The 20,163-nt window shown below is 39.4% G+C and overlaps 1 protein-coding gene across 1 annotated transcript; it reads right to left on the minus strand.

Moving 5' to 3' along the window:
- Positions 1–5,791: 5,791 nt before the first annotated feature.
- Positions 5,792–19,003, minus strand: alpl (alkaline phosphatase, biomineralization associated). The gene is made up of 12 exons (XM_080891859.1): positions 18,856–19,003; positions 16,667–16,832; positions 16,101–16,220; positions 14,487–14,602; positions 12,254–12,428; positions 10,809–10,984; positions 9,561–9,701; positions 9,339–9,408; positions 9,071–9,205; positions 7,395–7,586; positions 7,189–7,308; positions 5,792–6,687 (listed from the first exon to the last, which is right to left on the minus strand). The coding sequence occupies exons 2-12, from the start codon at positions 16,731–16,733 to the stop codon at positions 6,422–6,424; spliced, it is 1,578 nt and encodes a 525-aa protein (XP_080747985.1). The 5' UTR covers positions 16,734–16,832; positions 18,856–19,003; the 3' UTR covers positions 5,792–6,421.
- Between the last annotated feature and the right edge of the window lie 1,160 nt (positions 19,004–20,163).

Consider the following 20,163-nt stretch of genomic DNA (forward strand, 5'->3'; position numbering starts at 1 on the left):
TTATTTCATGTGGCTACCATATCGGCACCAGCTGCAGTCTCAAGGCTGGAGCTGAACAGAACAAACAATTTCTCCCCTGATAACAAACTGTATTTAGACTCTTCATTCCAAACACCCTTGTACGCTTATCTCCAAGGCCGAGTCGGACAGCGGGTCTGGGCCCAGCACTGGATGAATAGCTGCAGGGCAGGATGGCAGTGTCTGGATCGGCTTACTTCTCACCCCTTACCCACCCCTGTTGCTTGTCACGTGCTTCATGATGTTGTGATGTGGACATTTATGTGCTCTTTGTGCAGAGGAGGGGTTTTTTTGTTTTCTGTTCTCATGCTGTCCCGCCCTTGCATGTGACAAATAAAGGCTTTCTTGACTTGATTTGTTAGGCAACATGCTAACCATATTGTTACAATAATCTAACATCACTCAGACAACTGTCAGCTGTCTTATTAGACAGTTTAGTCAGCTTTCAAGACACCATGAGTTTATTTTTGAAGTACATGATGCTCTGTTATTATTACATTTCCTTTGAGTTATCATTAAAGTACAGCATGTGACCTTCTTGTCTAATTTTAACTGGTACTCCTTAAGAGATAACGTGCTTGGGGAAGGATGGGAATAAACTGGAAAAACAATACGCTATCAGCCAGATATGACAAAGTTTCCTCTTTGCATATGTAACGCTTCCAGCTCTTCATAAATCACAGACGCTCAGAAAGGTTGGCTTTTCACGTTTTTTTCTGTAGAACACATGGAAAACACTTAACATGTGTCTTCTGGTGGTACCCGCAATTGTAGCTCCCTCACAGTGCAAACGCAACTTGTGTTGACAGACTTATAATCTACTTCTTAATAAAGAAAAGATGGAAAATAATCATTTCTTCAATTTTACTGTCTGTCACACTGAACTTGTACACAAAAATAAATCTTATGACTTATAAAAATACATTTCACAATCGTATAAAACAAAATAACAGGGTACAGAAGTCTCAGCAAACAGTATCACCGGCTAAACATTGTCCTCTAGTGGACAAATTTACAGTAGCGCACTACATTTTCACTTGCTTGTGCTTTACAGACAAAATGACCGTTAACAAGCGCACGTACCTGCAGAAGACAGAAAACATTTAACATGTGTATTCTGGTGGTTCCCGCAATTGTAGCTGCTACAATGTAAAACAACGTCACAAAAAGCACAGAAAAACAGTAAGTCCAAACACATTTCCTGCTATGCGCAGCAACCACTAGGGGGCCGACAAAAGCTTACTGCCAAAGAGCATAAATACGGCAGAAACACTGTTTGACAGCAACCAGCCTTTGTTTAGGTTACACAGTAACATTCTAACATCAATATAAACCTATATACATCGACATGTACAACTTGTGTAACAACATTCACACCAGAAACCATAAAGGCAACAGGGGATGTAACATAAATGAGAGAAGGCAACTGAATGATTCTGGGTCTGAGGAGAGCGGTCTGGTGGAGCTTTTTTGTGTAGTGGCTTCCTTTTTTTTTCAACTTTCTTAAAGGAATTAAAATTTGGCACAAACATTAAACTTGATTCCTGGAAGCTAATTCAAATGTGTTAGTTAAAGGTCGAGGTCACCTCACAAAGAATTTTTCAGGTATAATTAATCATATTTTATAGCCAAAAGGTCAAGAAGCCCACATTGTGATCTCCATTAATCACCATGATTGTGTCTCCACAGGAAAAAAAAACAGTTTGTTCTGTTCCTCATTGAAGAGGATGGCACTTTTATTTCAGTACTTGCAGGAGACCACATTCTTCACTTCCTATACCAAAGTAATAACCAGGACAAGGGGAGGCTTCTGTACTTCTGGTGGTTTCACCTCAAGCTCATTGGTTTTGCTGATTCTCCTCAGGGATTTTAGTTTAGGTGCTTGTTGCACCATTTAACGAAGCTTTCTATTAGTCTTCTCTATCCTCCATTCAGTCCAATCATACATTCTACTCATCATAATGATACGTTACATTTCTCCCTTTTCATTACACCCCTTGTATAATCCTGACAAGATATTGGTGTGAACTACAAGTGGGCTTATCGGTTGAGGCAAACAGTCATTAGGCTATAATTGCAGTTTTATTGAAAACGCTGGCTAGTTGAGCAGAACTATATGCTTTCTTGATCCCAGCTGCTTGGATGTTTCAGTTGCTCATTTACTCACGGTGAACTTCAGGCAATCAGTAAATAAAGTGTTTTTAACAGGCCAATGAATGGCTGTATAGTAATTCCTAAAATTCGATCTAGTTCTTATTTCCTTTATTATTTATTTTATTTTATTTATTTATTTATTTATTTTAGAAAAAAATGTCCATGGTACTTCATGATTAGTAGAAGGTTGTGTTGGGTGCCTGAGGAACAGAGATGGGCGGTAACGCGTTACTGTAATCTGATTACTTTTTTCAAGTAACGAGTAAAGTAAGGGATTACTATTGCAAAAACGGTAATTAGATTACCGTTACTTTCCCGTAGGAACGCTGCGTTACTGCGTTACTAAAACCGTGATGTTTTTGTGAGAATGTCTCATGACAGTGACGTAAGCGAGCGCGACATTCGTGGCAAAAACTGTGTGCAGATCAACAATGGATCATATATCGAGTGCAGGAGAGAGTATGAGCGTGCAGCGTTTAAAGCGTGGAAGTACTGACCTTACTTTGAGTTTGAGTCCATAAAAAGTGACAAAAACATTAGCGTCCATTGTGCGTGGGAAGAAAACGTCTTTTTACAGCGAAAAAAACCCCTAAACTTCCAAGCAAGCACCGAGTGCGCTATGACATAATGGGAAATTCACAGAGAAACTCGCGGATTCTTCCACTGACCGCTGCGGCACACCTGCACCAGGGTAAACCTCCGCCTACCCCACTCCTGCTTTACAGGTGAACATAGAGCAAAAGGACCGCTAGTCTTTGATTTTATTTATTTTCTGCTGTGTTTTACTTGCATCTATTTGAAAGACTGAGTGTAAACACACACAAAAAAATATTTTATGTGCTGGAATGTGCAGAAAATAGGTTTAAATATTAAACAAATTTCTTCCAGTCACAGAATGTTGCATATAATTAGATTTTTGCTTGATACATAAAGTTAAAAGATTAAAACTAATAAAACAAGTTTAAAAAAGGGACTTTTCCATTTGATTACATTTTGTATGATGGATTATGCAGAAAAAATAGAATTGGGCTGAAAGATCTATCACTTTATCACCTATTCAGGTTGTAAATCGTGTTTTTAAAAAGTAACTAAGTAACTAAGTAATTAATTACTTTTGAAAATAAGTAATCAGTAAAGTAACGGGATTACTTTTTGGGGGAAGTAATCAGTAATTAGTTACTGATTACTTTTTTCAAGTAACTTGACCAACATTGCTGAGGAATGTCACTTATAGACGATTACTTTAGGTACATCTTGCTAGTAAGGTGTTGGAGCCCCTTTTTGCTCACAGAACTGATTAAATTTTTTGTGCTAAAGATTCCCAAAGGGTGCTGAAAACATTGCTTCATGATTTTGGTCCATACTGATACAGTTGATGAAGATTTGTCAGCTGAACATCCATGGTGCAAATCTCCTGTTTCACCACTGTACAAAGGTGCTCTACTGGACTGAGTACAATGAACTCACTGTCTTCAGGTTGAGATGATTAGAGCTTTGTGACATGGTGCATTATCCTGCTAGAAGTAGCCATTAGCAACACTGTTATCAGCAACAAAATTCAGACAGGCTACGGCCTTTAAATTATGCCCAGTTGGTATTTAGACAAACCAAAGTGTGCCAAGAAAATAACCCCTCCGCCACTACACCATCACCATCCACTTGGACTCTTGAAACAAAGCATGGTGGGCCCATGCTTTCTTGTCGTTTACCCCAGATTCTGACCATACCATTTGAATGTTGCAGCAGAACTTGAGACTCATCAGACCAGACAGAGCAGGTCATCTACTAATCAGAAGGCTAGTGGTTCGATCCCTGGTCTGCATGTCAAATATCCCTGGGCAAGATACTATCCCCAAGTTGCTCACTGATCCATCCGTGAGAGCAGGAATGTGTGTAAATGTTAGATAGAACGCATTTATATGGAAAAACCATAGAAAAAAGTGCCTGTGTAGATGGGTGAATTAAGCAAGTTGTATAAAGCACTATTTAAGAACCAGTTCATTTACAACGTTTTTTTAAATCTTCCAATTTTGTTGAGTGCATGTGAATTGTAGCCTTGGTTTCCTGTTCTTAGCTGTCAGGAGTGGCATCTTTAGTACATGGTCTTTAGCACACCTTGATTGCAGTGAGTGGTTATTTGACTTACTGTTGGCTTCCCGTCAGCTCATAGCAGTCACACCATTCAGACCTTTGGCGTCAGCAAGGCATTTTCTCCCAAAGAACTGCCACTCACTGGATATTTTCCCTTTTTCTTTGTAAACCCTAGAGGCGGTTGAGGGGGAATATCCCAGGAGGTAAGCAGTTTCTGAAATACTCAGACCAGCCCATCTGGCACCAACAACCGTGCTACATTCAAAGTCACTTAAATCATCGTTCTTCCCTATTTTGATGCTCCGTTTCAGCTTCAGCAGGGCATCTTAACCATGTCTACACACTATATAAAAAACCTTTGGTCAGGCAAATGTAAACTGACATATACTAAAAGTAGACACTTATTGGTTGTGCCAAAGGGAGAGGCCCCATGAGAAGAGGCATGACACTGAAAATTACGGTGTAACTGAAAGTTTTATGAATTTAAACGTGGTGTTGTAATATGAACTCAGCAGAGGTGATGACTTGCCTGAGAAAACTGCACATCTATTAAGATCCGAGCATTTCCATTAAAATTCAAGCTGAGGCATGACACTGACTACTTTCTTTCACTGCTTGCTTTGTTGCTCATTGACTGAATGGAAAAAATCTGAGAAGACAACTGGAATCAAATGCACGAGACACACCCAAGTGCTTTGTATTTGAAAAACCATTTCATCAAAATCAGTGAGTTAAGTTGCATACTCAGGGCTTTTTGATATTCATAATATACAGTCTGACGCTATCTCTCTCTAAATGGAGAACAGAAACGATAAAGTGGGATGGCAGAATGATGTGTAGCTGGGAAGAGGAAAAGAAGATAAACCAGTAGAGAAAGTTAACTTGATATCATGACATGTTTCCTGAGGGCCTAAATGAGCCATTTTCAGTCCTGATATTAAGAAAGTACTGCTAACAACATGAGGACTTCATTTCATGCCTGCTTAGACTAAACCTCCTTTTTCATGCTTCAGTCAACATGATTCCCCTGTTTTCCCAGTGACCACATGATGCCAAGAAATTAATGGTTTCAATACACCCACATTCCACACAAGATATAACAAAGCAGATGGAAAAGTACAACACACATGCATGACATGACCTAAAAGGGATGCTGGCCGAGAGGGTTTTTGGACAGATGTGAGACAAAATGTTTGAAATTTTTTAATGTTTTTACTTTGTGTTGATATATTACATTTTGTGAAAATTTGTCCCTTTTCATCCTAAAACATATAATTTTTCTCATATATCACTGTTGCCTGCTTTTCATTTTTTGTTTTGTAAAAATGGTTACATGTAAATAAATCTGACTTTAGTATTGTTCTGCTGAAATGCTTGAAGCGGTCAGTGAAAAGAGCGCTGTAATGAAAATTTGGAGGAAAAATATAACTGAAGGGCAGAGAATGGGGGCAAAAGGAGAAAACTTAATCATGTTTGTCCCACCAAAACTGTTAACAAGATTAACAGAAAAACAGACACATTTCATTCATTGAATTTGAGATTTAAAAACTTGTATTTGGACAGAACCATCGGTGGTATATTTCTTTTACTTTTCTTTTTGTTCTTTTTTTTTGAAATTATGCAAAAAAAACATGCATGACAAAAAATGATCTTAATGTATCGTCAATTATACATTCATTTGCCTCTTTTGGCAAAAAAACAAAAACAAATTATAATAATTCTTCAAATTGTGAACATATCTTTGAAAGCTTGTGAGGTAGACTGTTAAATGCACATTTAAAATATGAAACAAATTCAGACATTTGCAAATTCGGTCTATTTAAACAGAGACGGGCTGCATTAAAAAAGGACGACGAACGAGTCTGAAAATCCTTAGTTAATAGAAAAATCACAATTGAAATCTCACAATTAACAATGATCTCTGCCACAGCACCCATTAAAAAAAATCAATGCATCACAGTGGGTTGATTGTTTTGTTTAGTTATCCGCTACACTTTTGTCAGTTAATCATCGTAAAAATAAACATGTCGAAAGGTGGTCCCATATTTAAAATAGTGGAGAGACAAATTAAAAAATAATAAAGCAACATAATCAAATTAAAATCTTAAAATGAGTGGTTAAAGTGAGTGCATTAACAGCGTTGGGTGTCTGGGAAAGGTCAGCACAAAAGTCGCGCAGCTGAGAGAATGACTGCAACAATGGAGAAGGCTGGCCGTAATCCAGCTGACCCGCTGGGTGACATACAGTGCTCCCTGTACTCCCCGATACAGGCTGCATATGCCATTACATGGGGGATGTAGTTTTGTTCGTGGACCCCATGTAGGAGGTGAGCCAAGGGACCTTTCGCAAACACAGCCACATCCTCTCCTCCATGAGTCTCCGCGTTCAGCGGTACGGCTGCCTGGGCCTGGTAGTTGTTTCCCTCTGAAAGGAAGAGACAGAGACAAAAGATGCAGGCAGTCATTATTATTTTTAACTCGCAAGGGGATGATAGGGACTAACTCCCAGTGATATCCCTCCATGTTTCAGTGTCCTGCAAGGACACCAAGAAGCTCAGGTTCTCTGAGCATATGCTTAATGTCTAAGTGTTAACAAACCTGAAACCCTAGTTAAACACCCCTATTTTGGTTACCAGGGAAAAGCACACCACACACGCTCCAAGTACACCCACCCTGCTCAGTGCCTCACACCGTGGGTGATTCTACAGTGGAATAAAGTCTAGCCATCCTCCAGTAGACTAGTTCCACAAGCACTGAGGTAAGCCCAACTATATCTTGGGGTCTCTTCATCACCAGGTAGAACTGCAAGTCAGTTTAAGCAGCCGGGTATTGAACCACCACGGTCTCTGCCTTTGACCACTGCCCAAATAACAAGCGCTATCTTATCATTATTCTGAAGCAATGTGAATAAAACGTTTTTACTTACTATAGTCAACAGCAGAGACGTTCTCCCTCGCGCCATTGATAACTTTGTAACCTGGTCCGTTTCCATACAAAATTGAGGTGAAGGGCTTCTGATCAACATCACTCAGCATGGGAGCCAGACCTGTGGAAGAACCAGACGTAATGTAAAGAACTGCAAGTTCTCCACTTCAGCTGTACAGTATCTAACGTATGCTTGTCATTACATACCAAATATTGTATTTCCTCTGGGTGTGTAGCCTCCAAAGCTGAATACGTGAGAATGGTCAGCAGTAACTATGGTCAGCGTTTCATGGTCGCTGGTCAAAAGACCTGCCCGGCCAATAGCCCGGTCCATTTCCACAGCTTCATGAAGAGCCTGCTTGGCCTTGCCTTCATGGTGTCCGTGGTCAATACGTCCTCCTGGTGTAAATATTTACAGTTAGGCTAACATGACCTCAGAGTGGTTTGTATAACATGTAATTGAGCCAGATTTGTTTGTCCCAAAAAATGCCAATGCAGCTGCTTTAGGAATGACAAAGGGCATCTTGGGAGAGACTTTGAAGCCCTGCTTATTTTCTCTGTTTTGTAAACTTGGCCTGTTGCTCCATAAAGTTGAAAAAACTGGCTAAAAATGTCAAATCGCTCCCCAGTATTGCTATCTCTATAAAGATGTGGAGGAAGCCATTTCAGATGGTCTGGTATCTAACAAAAACCTCTCTTAATGCAAGCTAACCAGAGGTGACGAAAGTATACACATTCTTCACTTAAGTAGTGCAAATACTTGTGTTAAAAATACTCAGTTTAAGTACTGATTCAGAAGGCCCTGAGTAAATGTGGTTATCCCAGCTGGACATTTGTCAAAGCTGGGAAGGATCCTAAGAAAGCTCCAGCCGATCCAGGAGAGAAAGACAACTGCTGCCTAAGCAAAAACCCGTAGTGATCCCGTACGTGTCAGGAGTACCGAAAGAGTTGAGATGCATTTTTTCTAAACACTGCTTTTCTGTGGCTTTTAAACCCCCCAAAAAATGCTGCGCTGAAAATCGGTCCACCCCAAGGATCGGGTCCCCAGACACAAACAGAGTAATGTATTGTACGCTGGTAAGTGCCAGGAGGATTGCCCGGATTTATACATCAGGGAAACCAAACAACCTCTGGCGAAGCGGATGATGCAACACAGAAGAGCCAACTCGTCAGGTCAGGACTCCGCAGTCTATTTACACCTACGGGCCAGTGGATACTCTTTGAGTGATGAGGATGTACACATCCTGGACAGGGAGGAACGCTGGTTTGAGGGCGGAGTCAAGGAGGCCATTTACGTGAAAAGGGAAAGACCATCTCTGAATCGAGGAGGGGGCCTAAGGGTACATCTTTCACCATCTTACAATGCTGTGATTGCAGCCATTCCCCAACTCTCTGTGAATGGTACTCATGGCCATTGATCAGTGGTTATTGATCAATGGTCATGACAATTTGCATATTAATGATCAAGGAACTGACCTCACAGCCCATTGTTCATTCAGTGGGCTAGGTTCAGCCATTGTGCAAATGTGCTGTTTGTAAGGTTGGGGAAACCTGCAGTCAGCTGAGACTAAAGCAGTCACTTGGATGAGTGACAAAACGTTTCTCCCACTGAAAAAACTAGGTCCAGATGAACAGACTCAACTTTTTGGGATTCAGAAGGCTCAATAAACACTCTACTTAAAGAAAATTCTTATATAAATGCTCCCCTTTAACTATAAAAGGGAGTGCTTTAAACTATAAAAGCACTCCCTTTTATAGTTAAAGGGGAGTGAATGGGAGATCTTAGCTACATACAGAAGTCTGCTAAGTCTTGGTGAAATCAGCACAAGAACAAAAAAAATAACAACTGTGTAATTGTACCATAACAGAGGCTTCAAACTCACCCTCTACAAGCAGGTAAAATCCACTGGGGTTCTTTTTTAGGATCTTGATAGCCACATCCACCATCTCTGTCAGTGAAGGATCACTCTCAGTGTTCCTCTCCAAGTCATACATCATATCCCCAGGTTCAAAGAGACCTGGAATACCAGAGGGCACAGCTCAATGTGTAACAAGGTATTACACACAGAAAATAAGCCTGCAGTAAAAGCAAACGCATATGGCTCTTTATTAAAACTTCAATGAAACTGTCATAATGAGACTGAGACTCACCCAGTAAGTAATCCACATTGTTGGGGTTTAGGGATAAGAGCTGCGTCTTGTTCCATACATAATGATTTTTCTGCAACAAAAAAAAGAAAAAAAAGGTACAGAACAGTTTTGGTGGTACAAATGGAGTCACTTTGAATTTCAGAATATGAAAATGCAATTAGGTAGATAAAGAGGAAATGAGAAAACAAGAAGAGCAAAGAGAAACAAAAGAGGAAAAATTACTTTGTCCTTCATTCTGTCAACCCACTCCTGCACCAGGTTTCTTCCATCTTTCCGTGTGCCACTGTGCTTCAAAATATTAGGATACTCTACATCCGACATGTTTTTGGGAAACATATACTTCCTTCCTCCACCCATAATCACCTGATTTAAAAAAAAACATAGATAATCGTAATCACAGTTTTTTTGGGGACCAAATAAAAACATGTCCTGTGTAAGAAACCATCATATCAAACATTTACTGTTGGCTCGTAAACACAGTGCTAATGTTCAACGATGCCATCAATTTGTAACTTCCTTTGCCTGACCAGAACTTCAAATTAAGCAGCAAACAGGGGAGGAAGCTCTATGAGAATATTAAAGCACATTTCTAGCTCATTGCTAACATCCATGCAAATCTGAATCTTCAAAACACAGAACTTTATTTAACCAGGAAGGGAAATGTGCGAGATTAAGAATGTCTTTTGCAAGCATGTCAAGCACTAGTACGAGATTACGCTAAACAAGTTCCAAAAGTTTTAAATATCTTCGTGTAGATGTGTACATTTGTGTACTTGCTCATTGACAAACAGTGTATTTCCAGCAATAACAAAAGTATTTCGCCACTTAGTATTTTGCTTTTCACATGAGGTAGCACATGAAAGTGCAACTGACAGTCTGCAGCTGTAGCACATGTTTCCATTTTATCCGGGAATGTCACAAAAGACGCTTAGTTTTTATTCGTGCAGATCGTATAAATATTGCAAAACTTTGACAGAGATGCGACTCAACCACCATCGTGTAACCTCACTGGCACTTCATAGGCATTTCTTCAAATAATAAGTGTTATTTCTATCAGTTTTAGGCTCAGTTCCTTCATTTGGTGTGCATGTCATTTGTGTTGCAGCTCTTTGGTCACAGTAAATACAGATAAAGAATATTTTTGAAATATCATAGAACAGTGCAAACATCAGTGATATTAGAGGATCAATGATGTCTGCACTAGTTTATGGCAATCAAATCAAAAGTGTATAAGGATATTCAGCTATAAGCAATAAATGTGACCTTCACTAGACTTAGTTATCTCTGGACAGTGAATGTCTGTAATATGTTTCATGACAATCATTCAGTTGTTAGAAAAAATGAATTTCAGAGTGGAATGAAGTGATAAACCAACAAACCACAGTCTGGATTCTGGAGCTGCTAATAACGTCCACAGATAGTCGATCAATTAATCTTCAGGTTTAATCTGAATCTCTACTTTTCACTTACATCAATGTTGGGAATGTTTTCAAACAGTTGTCTGGCGATATCCTTGCAGCCAGCTTGCAGTGCTTCTACTGGCATCTCATTGTCAGAGTACCAGTCTCTGTCCACACAGTGTGCGTACGCAGCACTAGGAGTCGCATGGTTGACACGTGTTGTTGTCACTATGCCCACTGACTTTCCTGTAAACAAACATGAATATTGAGAAACCCCTCAGATATGTAAATAACCTTTTAAGGATACGTTTCCATCTATGTGTTCGGTGAGTCCTTTCAGTGCAGCAGTGGAATAAATTCATGGGTCAGTTGTTTTGTATCTGCATTGGTAAAAATTGGATGCCACTGTATGGGGAGCGGGGAAATCAGTGGTAAACAAATTGCACAATTTACACCTTAATTATTAATTATGGTATAAAAAGTCATGGAGATCTACTGGAAACAGGGTGTCAAATACTGCATGTCATGTTCCCAGAGGAATGATTGGCTCTCTTATTGTCTGTGACCTGTGAACCATCCATAAACCAGTAAAGTATAGGTGATTAAAGTAAAACACAGAAATCAATGTCAATACAGAACAAGTATATATTGTAATGCAAACAAAGGTAATAATATTAAGGCAAAACATTTGCAGCCTGATGAACAGCAACTGCATCCAAGCCATTTAAAATCACCTTAACTTCATTAAATTAGACCAGCTTATAAAGTTTTAGCTGATTCTGCGACTGGTTCAGCGTGAACTATTGTTCACAGACAGAAATAATGAACCCTGAGACCTACAGGACAGTAACTTCCCACACTTTGCTGATGAACATAAGTCAGTAAGTAAAATGGGATTAAGTCAAGAACAGCATTATAAATAAGACTTTACTAGTGGCTGAGTCTATGACATGACCAAGCAGACCAGCCAACCTAAGCATACACCATAGACTGAGTAAGAGCTTTAAACTTATCCCCACCATACTGTAGCACTCATTCACACCACACACCTGGCTCCTCTTCCGTGGTGCATTTTTTTGTTTGTTTGCTAGTGTGAGTGTTGAGTGTATAAAGTGCAAAAGTTAATACTCATATAAACTCTGAGCTTTGTTGTTAGGATACCTGGTGAAGGTAGTCACTGATGAGACTTTAGACATGCTTCTCTAGGCTGATCAATATTTATCTTATTAAGCAGGTGAAACCACTTATTAAGGGAGGAGAAAAAACTGCATATTTACTTTCTAGTCCACAGACATGCATGTTAGGTTAATTGGTGATTCTACGCTGGCTGTGGATATCAGAATCAATGTTTGCCTGTGTCTTTATGTTAGCCTTGTGGTGCTCCATGGTTTTCAATCATCCCCCAAAAAATACACATGCGAGCCTAACACAATCCCCACTGACCCTTGTGCTTAACACGGCTGGATGAACTTAGTAACAAGATCTGCATTTTTGAAAAGTTTGTTGTCACTCTACCTGCGTCCTTTGCCCATTTAAGGATCGAGGTGACCTCATTGCCCTGTGTGGTGTTACACTGGGAGCGGACAGCGGCTGCACTCACACCCAGTGTGCCCTCATTGGCCTTAACCCCGCATAGGTAAGCTGTGGCTGTGCCAGCACTGTCTGGCACCTGTGCATTGGTGTTGTAGGTCTGCAGGGACACAGTGCAGGATAGTTTGTGTTAATATGATCTGACTTGTTTAAACTTGAGCATTAACTATGAGCACTGACAGCTCTATTAAAAAAAACAAACCAAATAAAAGTAAACCAGAGTGTCTACAATTCTAATGAGCTTGAAGGTGTCTTGTCTTGGGCTGCTGTCTTGTAATTTTTTTAAGTAATCTTCAGGAATAGCTCTCCAGGCTTCTTGACGGACATTTAAAGCTCTTCTTTTGATGTTGACTTTTTTTTTCCGTTCCCCGTTAAGATGATCCCACACTGATTCAATAATGTTGAGGTCCGGGCTCTGAGGTGGCCAATCCATGACTGATAATGTTCCACTGTTATGGTTTTACTGCACTGTCAGTATTAATGGTATCATTGTCATGCTAAAAAATAGTGTTGCACGGTGCATCAAAATCTGATTGTACTTTTCTGCTCTCACAATTCTTTCAATTTTAGCAAGATCCCCAAGCTGTAATGCAGCCCAGAACCACGACAGAGCCTCCACCAAACTTTACAAGTAGCTGTAGACACTCACTATTGCACCCCTCTCTGTAAATACTGAAGACTATTTGAACCAAATGATTGATTCTTCACGCCATCAGACCTGCTGCCACTGATTATCAGTCCAGCTCTTCTGTAATCTGGCATACCTTAGCCTTTTCCCCCCAGCCTTTTCCCTCCTTAAGAATGGCTTCTTGACAGCTACATCCCGTTGAGATAATTTATAGCTTCAGTGAACAGTACAGATGGAAAGGCCCACTGTATCTGTCAGGATATGTGTCAAGTCTATGCTGGATTTTTGTTCCATTTCTTAAGAACAAGACTTTTTAATCACACATCCTGTTCATTTGCTATAAATATTGTTTTAGGTCTCCCACTCTCCTTCACTTCAGATTCCTCAAATTTCTTGCAGTTAACAGCTCTTTGGTAATCATCTTGTTGTTCTTTGGTATTTTTCATAGATTCAACTATAGAAATGTAAACAAATCATGTGCTTTTGTGCTAGCCTGCCAGTACTAAAATGTTTAAAGATACCATTTTAAGTTGTTTTTCGTTAAATAGTCATTTGTAGGCACATTTCTTGAGCTAGATGCCGTTTTTTCTGCCACGGTCAAGTGCAAGGACTGGACTGTAAATATGTGGAAAAGTAGCCAAAGGAAAAACATCTTTCTTGAGAAAGCCAGGAGAAAGATCTCTAATGACCACTTTAAAAATGACAAGAAATCTTGGCTCACAGGAAAGAAAACATATAGTAATTGTGGTGTGGTTCTCAAGACTTTTACACTTTTAACCCTCAAGCAACCAAACTATTTTAGCTACTTTATTGGGGTGACAAATGATTCTATTGGTTATATTTTAATGTAATTTTGAAGGCTTCTCATTATATTCATCACATTCATCACATCAATACTCTTTCTTTATCTGTGAAAAAGATTCTAAAATGTTATAAGATAAATAATTATGGTTTCCAATGTAATGCTTAGAGCTGGAAAATGAAAAATATCAAAGACAATATTGTCAAAACATTATGTAAAATATAAAGTAGGAAATAACTTGGTAATTAAAATGATCATAACGGCTCATTAAATGTTATTCAGGGTCATAAATGACCCTTCATGGACACTTGAAGTTTAGAGAATGTTACTGTAAGAAAAATATTTTTTTAAGAATCATTGCAGTCATTGCCATTTCGTTCTTATCTGATTTTTTTCAAGCATGCATTTCACAAACACAGAGCACTAGAAGAGCAACTTTTATCATGTTAGCATAATAAAGGTATTTTTGAATTGAATACTAAAAGAAATACATCCTTTTACATTTTCTAGAATCTAAAATGAATAGTTTAGTGAATTGTTGTTGATGAGTCAATGAGATATAAATAATCAACCTATTTTTGTATTTTTTTTTATTTTTATCTATAACTTACACACATCCAGTATGATAAACACTAAACAGCCTTGTTTCCGGTCACAGGCCTTTTCTGGAAGCCATTAATAGCCAAAGCACGATCAATACATTGTGTCATAGTGCACTTTAGTCAGACCTTGGATAAAGATACAAAAGGGAACTTGTCCATTTCCAACTGCGTCTCTTCTCCGCTCTGTCCATTCAGCTGACCCTTCAGTATGCGAGCAGCTGTCACCGTGGGAATACCCATCCCTAAACCGCAAAAAGCACTGAGTTTTATGACAGATTTTGACACAGCAGGGACAGAAAGGAAAACCCTGTGAAAATCAAAGATTAAAGAGTTCATTGTACTTCATTTGCTGCACATGGACATTTTTTTGTTGAAGTTGACATCCTAGAACAAAATGACTGCTGATAGGCAAAACATTTCTTCTGGATTCATATTACTTCAAAAGCAGATACCAAAAGAAAAAGAAGGGAAAAGAAAACAACTACACTTGCAGCAGATACTTTTTAGGTCACAGAGATGAAGGAGTCTTTTGTAGTTACAATAGAGAGAAATAATAATGTGCCCTACATACTCATTATATGGTCCAGCGTAGCTTTGTGCAAATAGACATTAAACACCTTTCCAGACACATTTCTTTATGCATTCACATCAAATCGAGAGAGTTGCGCAGTGGCACCATGTACTTAAACATGCTCAGCACTGCAGTGCCTTTTGAGACACTAATTTCAGCACAGTCCAGTACATGCAAGTCTTAATATTCCCTTGGGAATAGTAAGCACAAAGCAAGCTGTTGGGTGCATACTAAGTTTTAACACATTAACAAGTTTCTTATGCTGTTTCACATACTAAATAGCATGCCAGTGTTGAATTCCATGAATAACTCCTAATGCATTTTGATGAATCTTTTACATTTTCAGTTAGAAAACTGAACTCAAAACACTTAATTGATCATTTCAAACACTCCAACATATGAGACCATTGTCATAAAACTCACATTTATAGTTTTGTACATAGAGAGCAAAACTAATTATTATGCTTTAGCCTTAGGTCTGGTTCTATTAGTCAGATTCATGTCAAAGGTTGCCCTGCATGTAGCTTAGCTTAGAGGTCCACAGAGGAAACAGCTGACTTTGGTGCTGAGTGTTGTTACTTAACAGAATCCTGTAATATTCCTGGTAAAGAGTAATCATTAATCTCAATTCTTGGGAAACATTAAATAGTTAAACAATTGCACACACTTTTTTTTTCATTTTATTAATTTTTCTGTTAATCTATAAAACGGCAAACATAACTGTGAATGCAGCCGCATGCAAGAATGTCATGGTGTGCGCATAGAGCAAACAGAGAGGCTGAAAGCACATGCCCCCATGGAGGATAAAAGTTTTTGTTCAACCAGCGAGGAATCCAGCACAAACAGAACCCCAGTGATCCAGTGGCAGCACGCTTGCTTTGTTTGCTCCCATTCATTCACCTCACTCATTGGAAAAAATTTTAAAAATCTCAGTCATCTTCTACTGATCAACTGAATCCTCTGTAATATCGTTCAAGTCTAATTACAACATGGAATTACTTTTACCCTATCAAAGTGTCAAGGCTCTGCGCTGACCACAAGTCTTTGGTGATGAGCCTATTGAAGAGCTAATGCTTTGGTAGCCGCAGTTGCATTTCACCTTTCATCTGCAGGCACTGATGTAACTTTATTAACATCTTGCCACAAATCTGTAATGACGTGTCGCTTACCATCTCCAAGGAAGAGGATGAGATTCTTTGCTTTGTTTTTATTGAGCTCTTGCAGCGTCAAAGCATTCTTCAAAGTTCGCTGAGCCCATGCGTTCCAAAACTTGGGATCTTTCTCTTGCTCTGTGTATTGCAATAAACAAATCAGGTTATATTTGGATAGTCCTAGGAATCACCAGATGCAGGTCTGCTGAGATTTTGCATTGACACTGTACAAAATGCCAAAGGTGCATTGGTTCCAGCTTCTCCAGCTTAAATATTTGGAGATTTCTTTATTCTTTCAAGGTAGTCAACCAAATATCTTTATCTACTTATCAATCCATTATTTAAAACAATAATCATCGGATTTAAGATGAAAACACTTTCAAGCAATATTAAAGCCAGAAAATTACTTGTTTTTTGTGGCAACGCTAAACCAAACACAGCTTGATATAAAAGCTTCTTTTTAGGATTTTCAACCTTCCTAGTGTGTGTTGGACACCTACTGTCAAACTATAAACCATTAGACTGTTTCTGTTGTTCTATTTGTTGGGTTTTTTTAGCAGCTGACTACAAACACAGTGACTTACCCGGGAATTGTGGGTTCCCCAAGCTCCCCAAAATCAGACAAAAGCAAATGATTAGCAGGGCTGTCATCTTCCTGTTGTCAAGTGTGTGCGGGTGACACGTTACTCTAGACAGTCACCACATGCCACTTTGAGAAGCTGGAGAGGCCTGGCCGCAGTCGTCTCACAGCTACAAGAGAACAAGGGCACAAACTAGTAATTTTGCATGCGTCATTTCATCATACACTGACTCTGACATACTGGTTTAATATTTATTTACTCCATGATAATGTGACCAAGTGCAGTTGTTAATTGCAAGCTACACTTGTCTTTCTTCAGTGTTATGTGGAGACTGGAGTTATAGGCAATGAATACAGACATTAAGCAAGAGAAAAAAATCTCATTTTAAGTTTTCAACCGAACCTCAGAATTTGCTTATTTTACTTGATCTTTACAATAAAGACAAGCTGATATGAAGCCAAGTCTTTTCAACATTTGGTCACCCTTCTATAGCAAGAAAGTGTTGAGATAAAAGTCCTTTCTGTCACAGAAGTTTCCCCAAATAAAGAAACAGGCAAAAAGGAGGCTGCGAGGGGGTGGGGGTGACACAAGAGGAATACAACCATCTGTGTTCATTTCATCTAAGCCACTTAAATGATATGTCTTTGCATTATTGATATGACTTGCTCAAAAGTGGAGCTTTCAGTCGCTGAACACTTTGTAGGCAAAACAAAAGAAGAGCTTGGAGAAGTTAAGCTTCAGGCCTCGCTGTGAATGTAAGTAGTCACAACAGGGGCCCTTATGGGTCCTGGCCAGTCAGGCTTTCAACTATAATTATACACACCCTCTTCTTTCTTCTCTGCGCTTATAGTCAAGGTCATTTTAATGGGATTGCACTCAATGGCACTGAGAGGTTTAAGAGCCATGACAAAGCCGATTAACACCAAATGATTGACTGCACATGTCCACCCTTGAATGAAAACCTCAACATTAATATTTCTTGACAGAAAAATCTTTACCTGAGGCTAATTACTTCAGTTACAATTATTTCATCACCTCCAAAAACAAGCTTAAAATTGAATCTGTCCCAGGCTCCGAATAAGAAGTAAGTCTGAACATACCAGGTTAACTAAAAAGAAATGTCAACACCAACCGGGCAAGAAGTCATGGATATAATAATGTAGCATTTCCCAGATGCTGCAGGTCAGTGGTCATTAACAGCCTTAAAATCTGCCAGGTCCACCCAGTGGCACTGAACCAGCCAGTCTGCAGGTAAAGTAGCAGAGCAGTGCCATAACTGCCACCAGCAGGATTCCTGTCAGCGCAGTGGTCAGTATCGCATTGGCTTCCGTTTCAGTCATGGTGTCACCAGACATTCAGATGCTCCAGTGTGTCCGGACCGGTGTCAGCTAGAGCGAGGTGTCCCAGCACCAAACAGCTTCGCTCCTCTCAGCCTTCCCAAGCTCCTATTGAAGCTTGAGGCAGGTCACGGGGGCACTTAAATGTGTAATTCCAGCAGGCAGCAGCACCAAAGCATGGATTAGGTTTTTAATTCTGCTCAGAGTGGAACGGCTGACAGATAGAAGCTATTACCTTCAAAATATTACATCAAAATAAGGGGATCGATGTGGTGGCAGGTTTTCAGACAGCAGAGATTGTGCTGCCTTCTCTGTTTCTGTCAATTTTAAAATCCAACTTGTTTTGCGTCTGACACCAAGCTGCCTCATGCAACCTCTTCTATGCACACAGAATAACTAACACTTCCGCTACACTACACACAAATGTGGTGGAAAGCATTTGATTGCAATCTCTATACTTGAAATACTCAGACATCCACAACATGAACTTTTACAATATGTAACTTTCGGGGCTTTAAGGATTTTGCTACATCAAATCCTTTATTCATAAATGAAGTACCTAATCTCAGTGAAAATGATAGAATACGGAGCCAGTGTCTCTGCAACAGATGACCAAAAACATTTTTTATAATCCAGCGCAAATCATTTTACACGGCTTTACAGCAAGCATTAACTGGCAGCAATGCCACAGCAGATGGAGAGAGGGAAAACACGATTAAATAAAGGAGGGGGAAACGAGCAGAACACCCACATCGCTGCTTGTACTCCGACAACGTGGTTTCTCCGAAAGCAACCTGTTATGTGTAGAAAACACGACCAAAAACCCCCCAAAAAGTTCATTGCAGTTTTACTTACTGCAGTTGGATTCCGTGGGCAAAAATGACATCAAAATGTTCTTGCAGTCCACTCAGTCCTCCCTCTTGAAGCGCGTGTCCTGGTCGCTGCTTCCACGGTGCTTATCTGAGGGCCACACTTGTTCGATTGAGGCTCCAGGATCTGAGAATAGCGGTCTGTATCCCACGAAGGGGGGGAGAAAAAAAACCCCTTAGAAATAACGATGCCCTGCTGCTGCCATGGGAGTAAATGGACCGAGAGCTCCGCCTGCCGGGCAACCCTGGAGTTGCTTCTTCGAGAACAGAGCACAGTGGCACCATTACAGTGTTCAATATTCATACTTCTGCAGCAATCAGGGGCGTTTCCAGGGAGACCAACAACAAAGCAGTCCACAGGAAATCTGAAAATTTAATCATAAATAAATTGAATATCGATAACTTTCGTAAAAAAAGGACAATGGGCACAATTTTCAGGCTGTGTGCAGTACTAATACAGTTCCATCATGTGAAAAGTGGTACTGAAAAAGAGCCCATGGCTTTCCTAATACAGATACATCTATATGATGTGTTAATACATATCATAATATGTTTAAATGTAATCTCAAGTACTCTTGAGAACAGCCTTTGTCAGAATTACTGATTCACTCCTGTGTTTATCACTTTAGTGTTGCATGCTGTTAATCTTATATTACATATTTATATTTATTTTGAAACTTGCTAAATAATACATGGTATGGAGTTTAAATTACAACACTCGATACCAAAATATATGTGTATTTAAATATTAAAAAGGGATTTTAGTAAAGTACAGATTTCATCACTGAGCCATACACTCATCCAGCGGTTCTGGGCAATTATTTTAAGTCTAGAGTGACCACATCCCTAAAGAAGTACATGTGGGACAAAGAGTGTGTTTGTGTGGGACACTGTGGGTTACATATGCTGAGATGTGGTCTTAATTTTTTAAGAAACATGTACAAACTGTGTACAAGTATGACAGCTCTTATAAACTCTGTTATTTTGGCTGCTTTTCTGTTTGGTAATATTTTGGTTTAAGCAGTTACGCATCTGTATATGAGCACATTTCTTTTTGAGTCTTGTTTCTTTTTTGGGCTCTTGTGTGTGCCACTTCACCCGCCAATTCATGTAATTATTATTCTTAAAAATTGAGGTATTATAGCAATATCATCATAATAAAGGCACATAATTATTTTTATTATATTGTATATGCACTTCCTTTTGTTTAATTATATTCCAAAGAACTCTCCATATGTGAGACTTCATGGAGACGTTCTCTGTTGAACATAGGGACGAGTGATGAGGTGCAAAT

The sequence above is a fragment of the Rhamphochromis sp. 'chilingali' genome, assembly GCF_963969265.1.
Source record: "Rhamphochromis sp. 'chilingali' genome assembly, chromosome: 9".
NCBI lineage: Eukaryota > Metazoa > Chordata > Actinopteri > Cichliformes > Cichlidae > Rhamphochromis > Rhamphochromis sp. 'chilingali'.

Excerpts from the sequence above, each read along its gene's own strand:
- alpl (XM_080891859.1), bottom strand. The coding sequence starts at position 16,733 with ATGACAGCCCTGCTAATCATTTGCTTTTGTCTGATTTTGGGGAGCTTG. Across the intron at positions 12,429-14,486 it reads CTTTTGTATCTTTATCCAAG|ACCTACAACACCAATGCACA; the intron begins GTCTGACTAAAG and ends GTGTCCCTGCAG. Across the intron at positions 9,702-10,808 it reads AAAACATTCCCAACATTGAT|GTGATTATGGGTGGAGGAAG; the intron begins GTAAGTGAAAAG and ends TTTTTAAATCAG.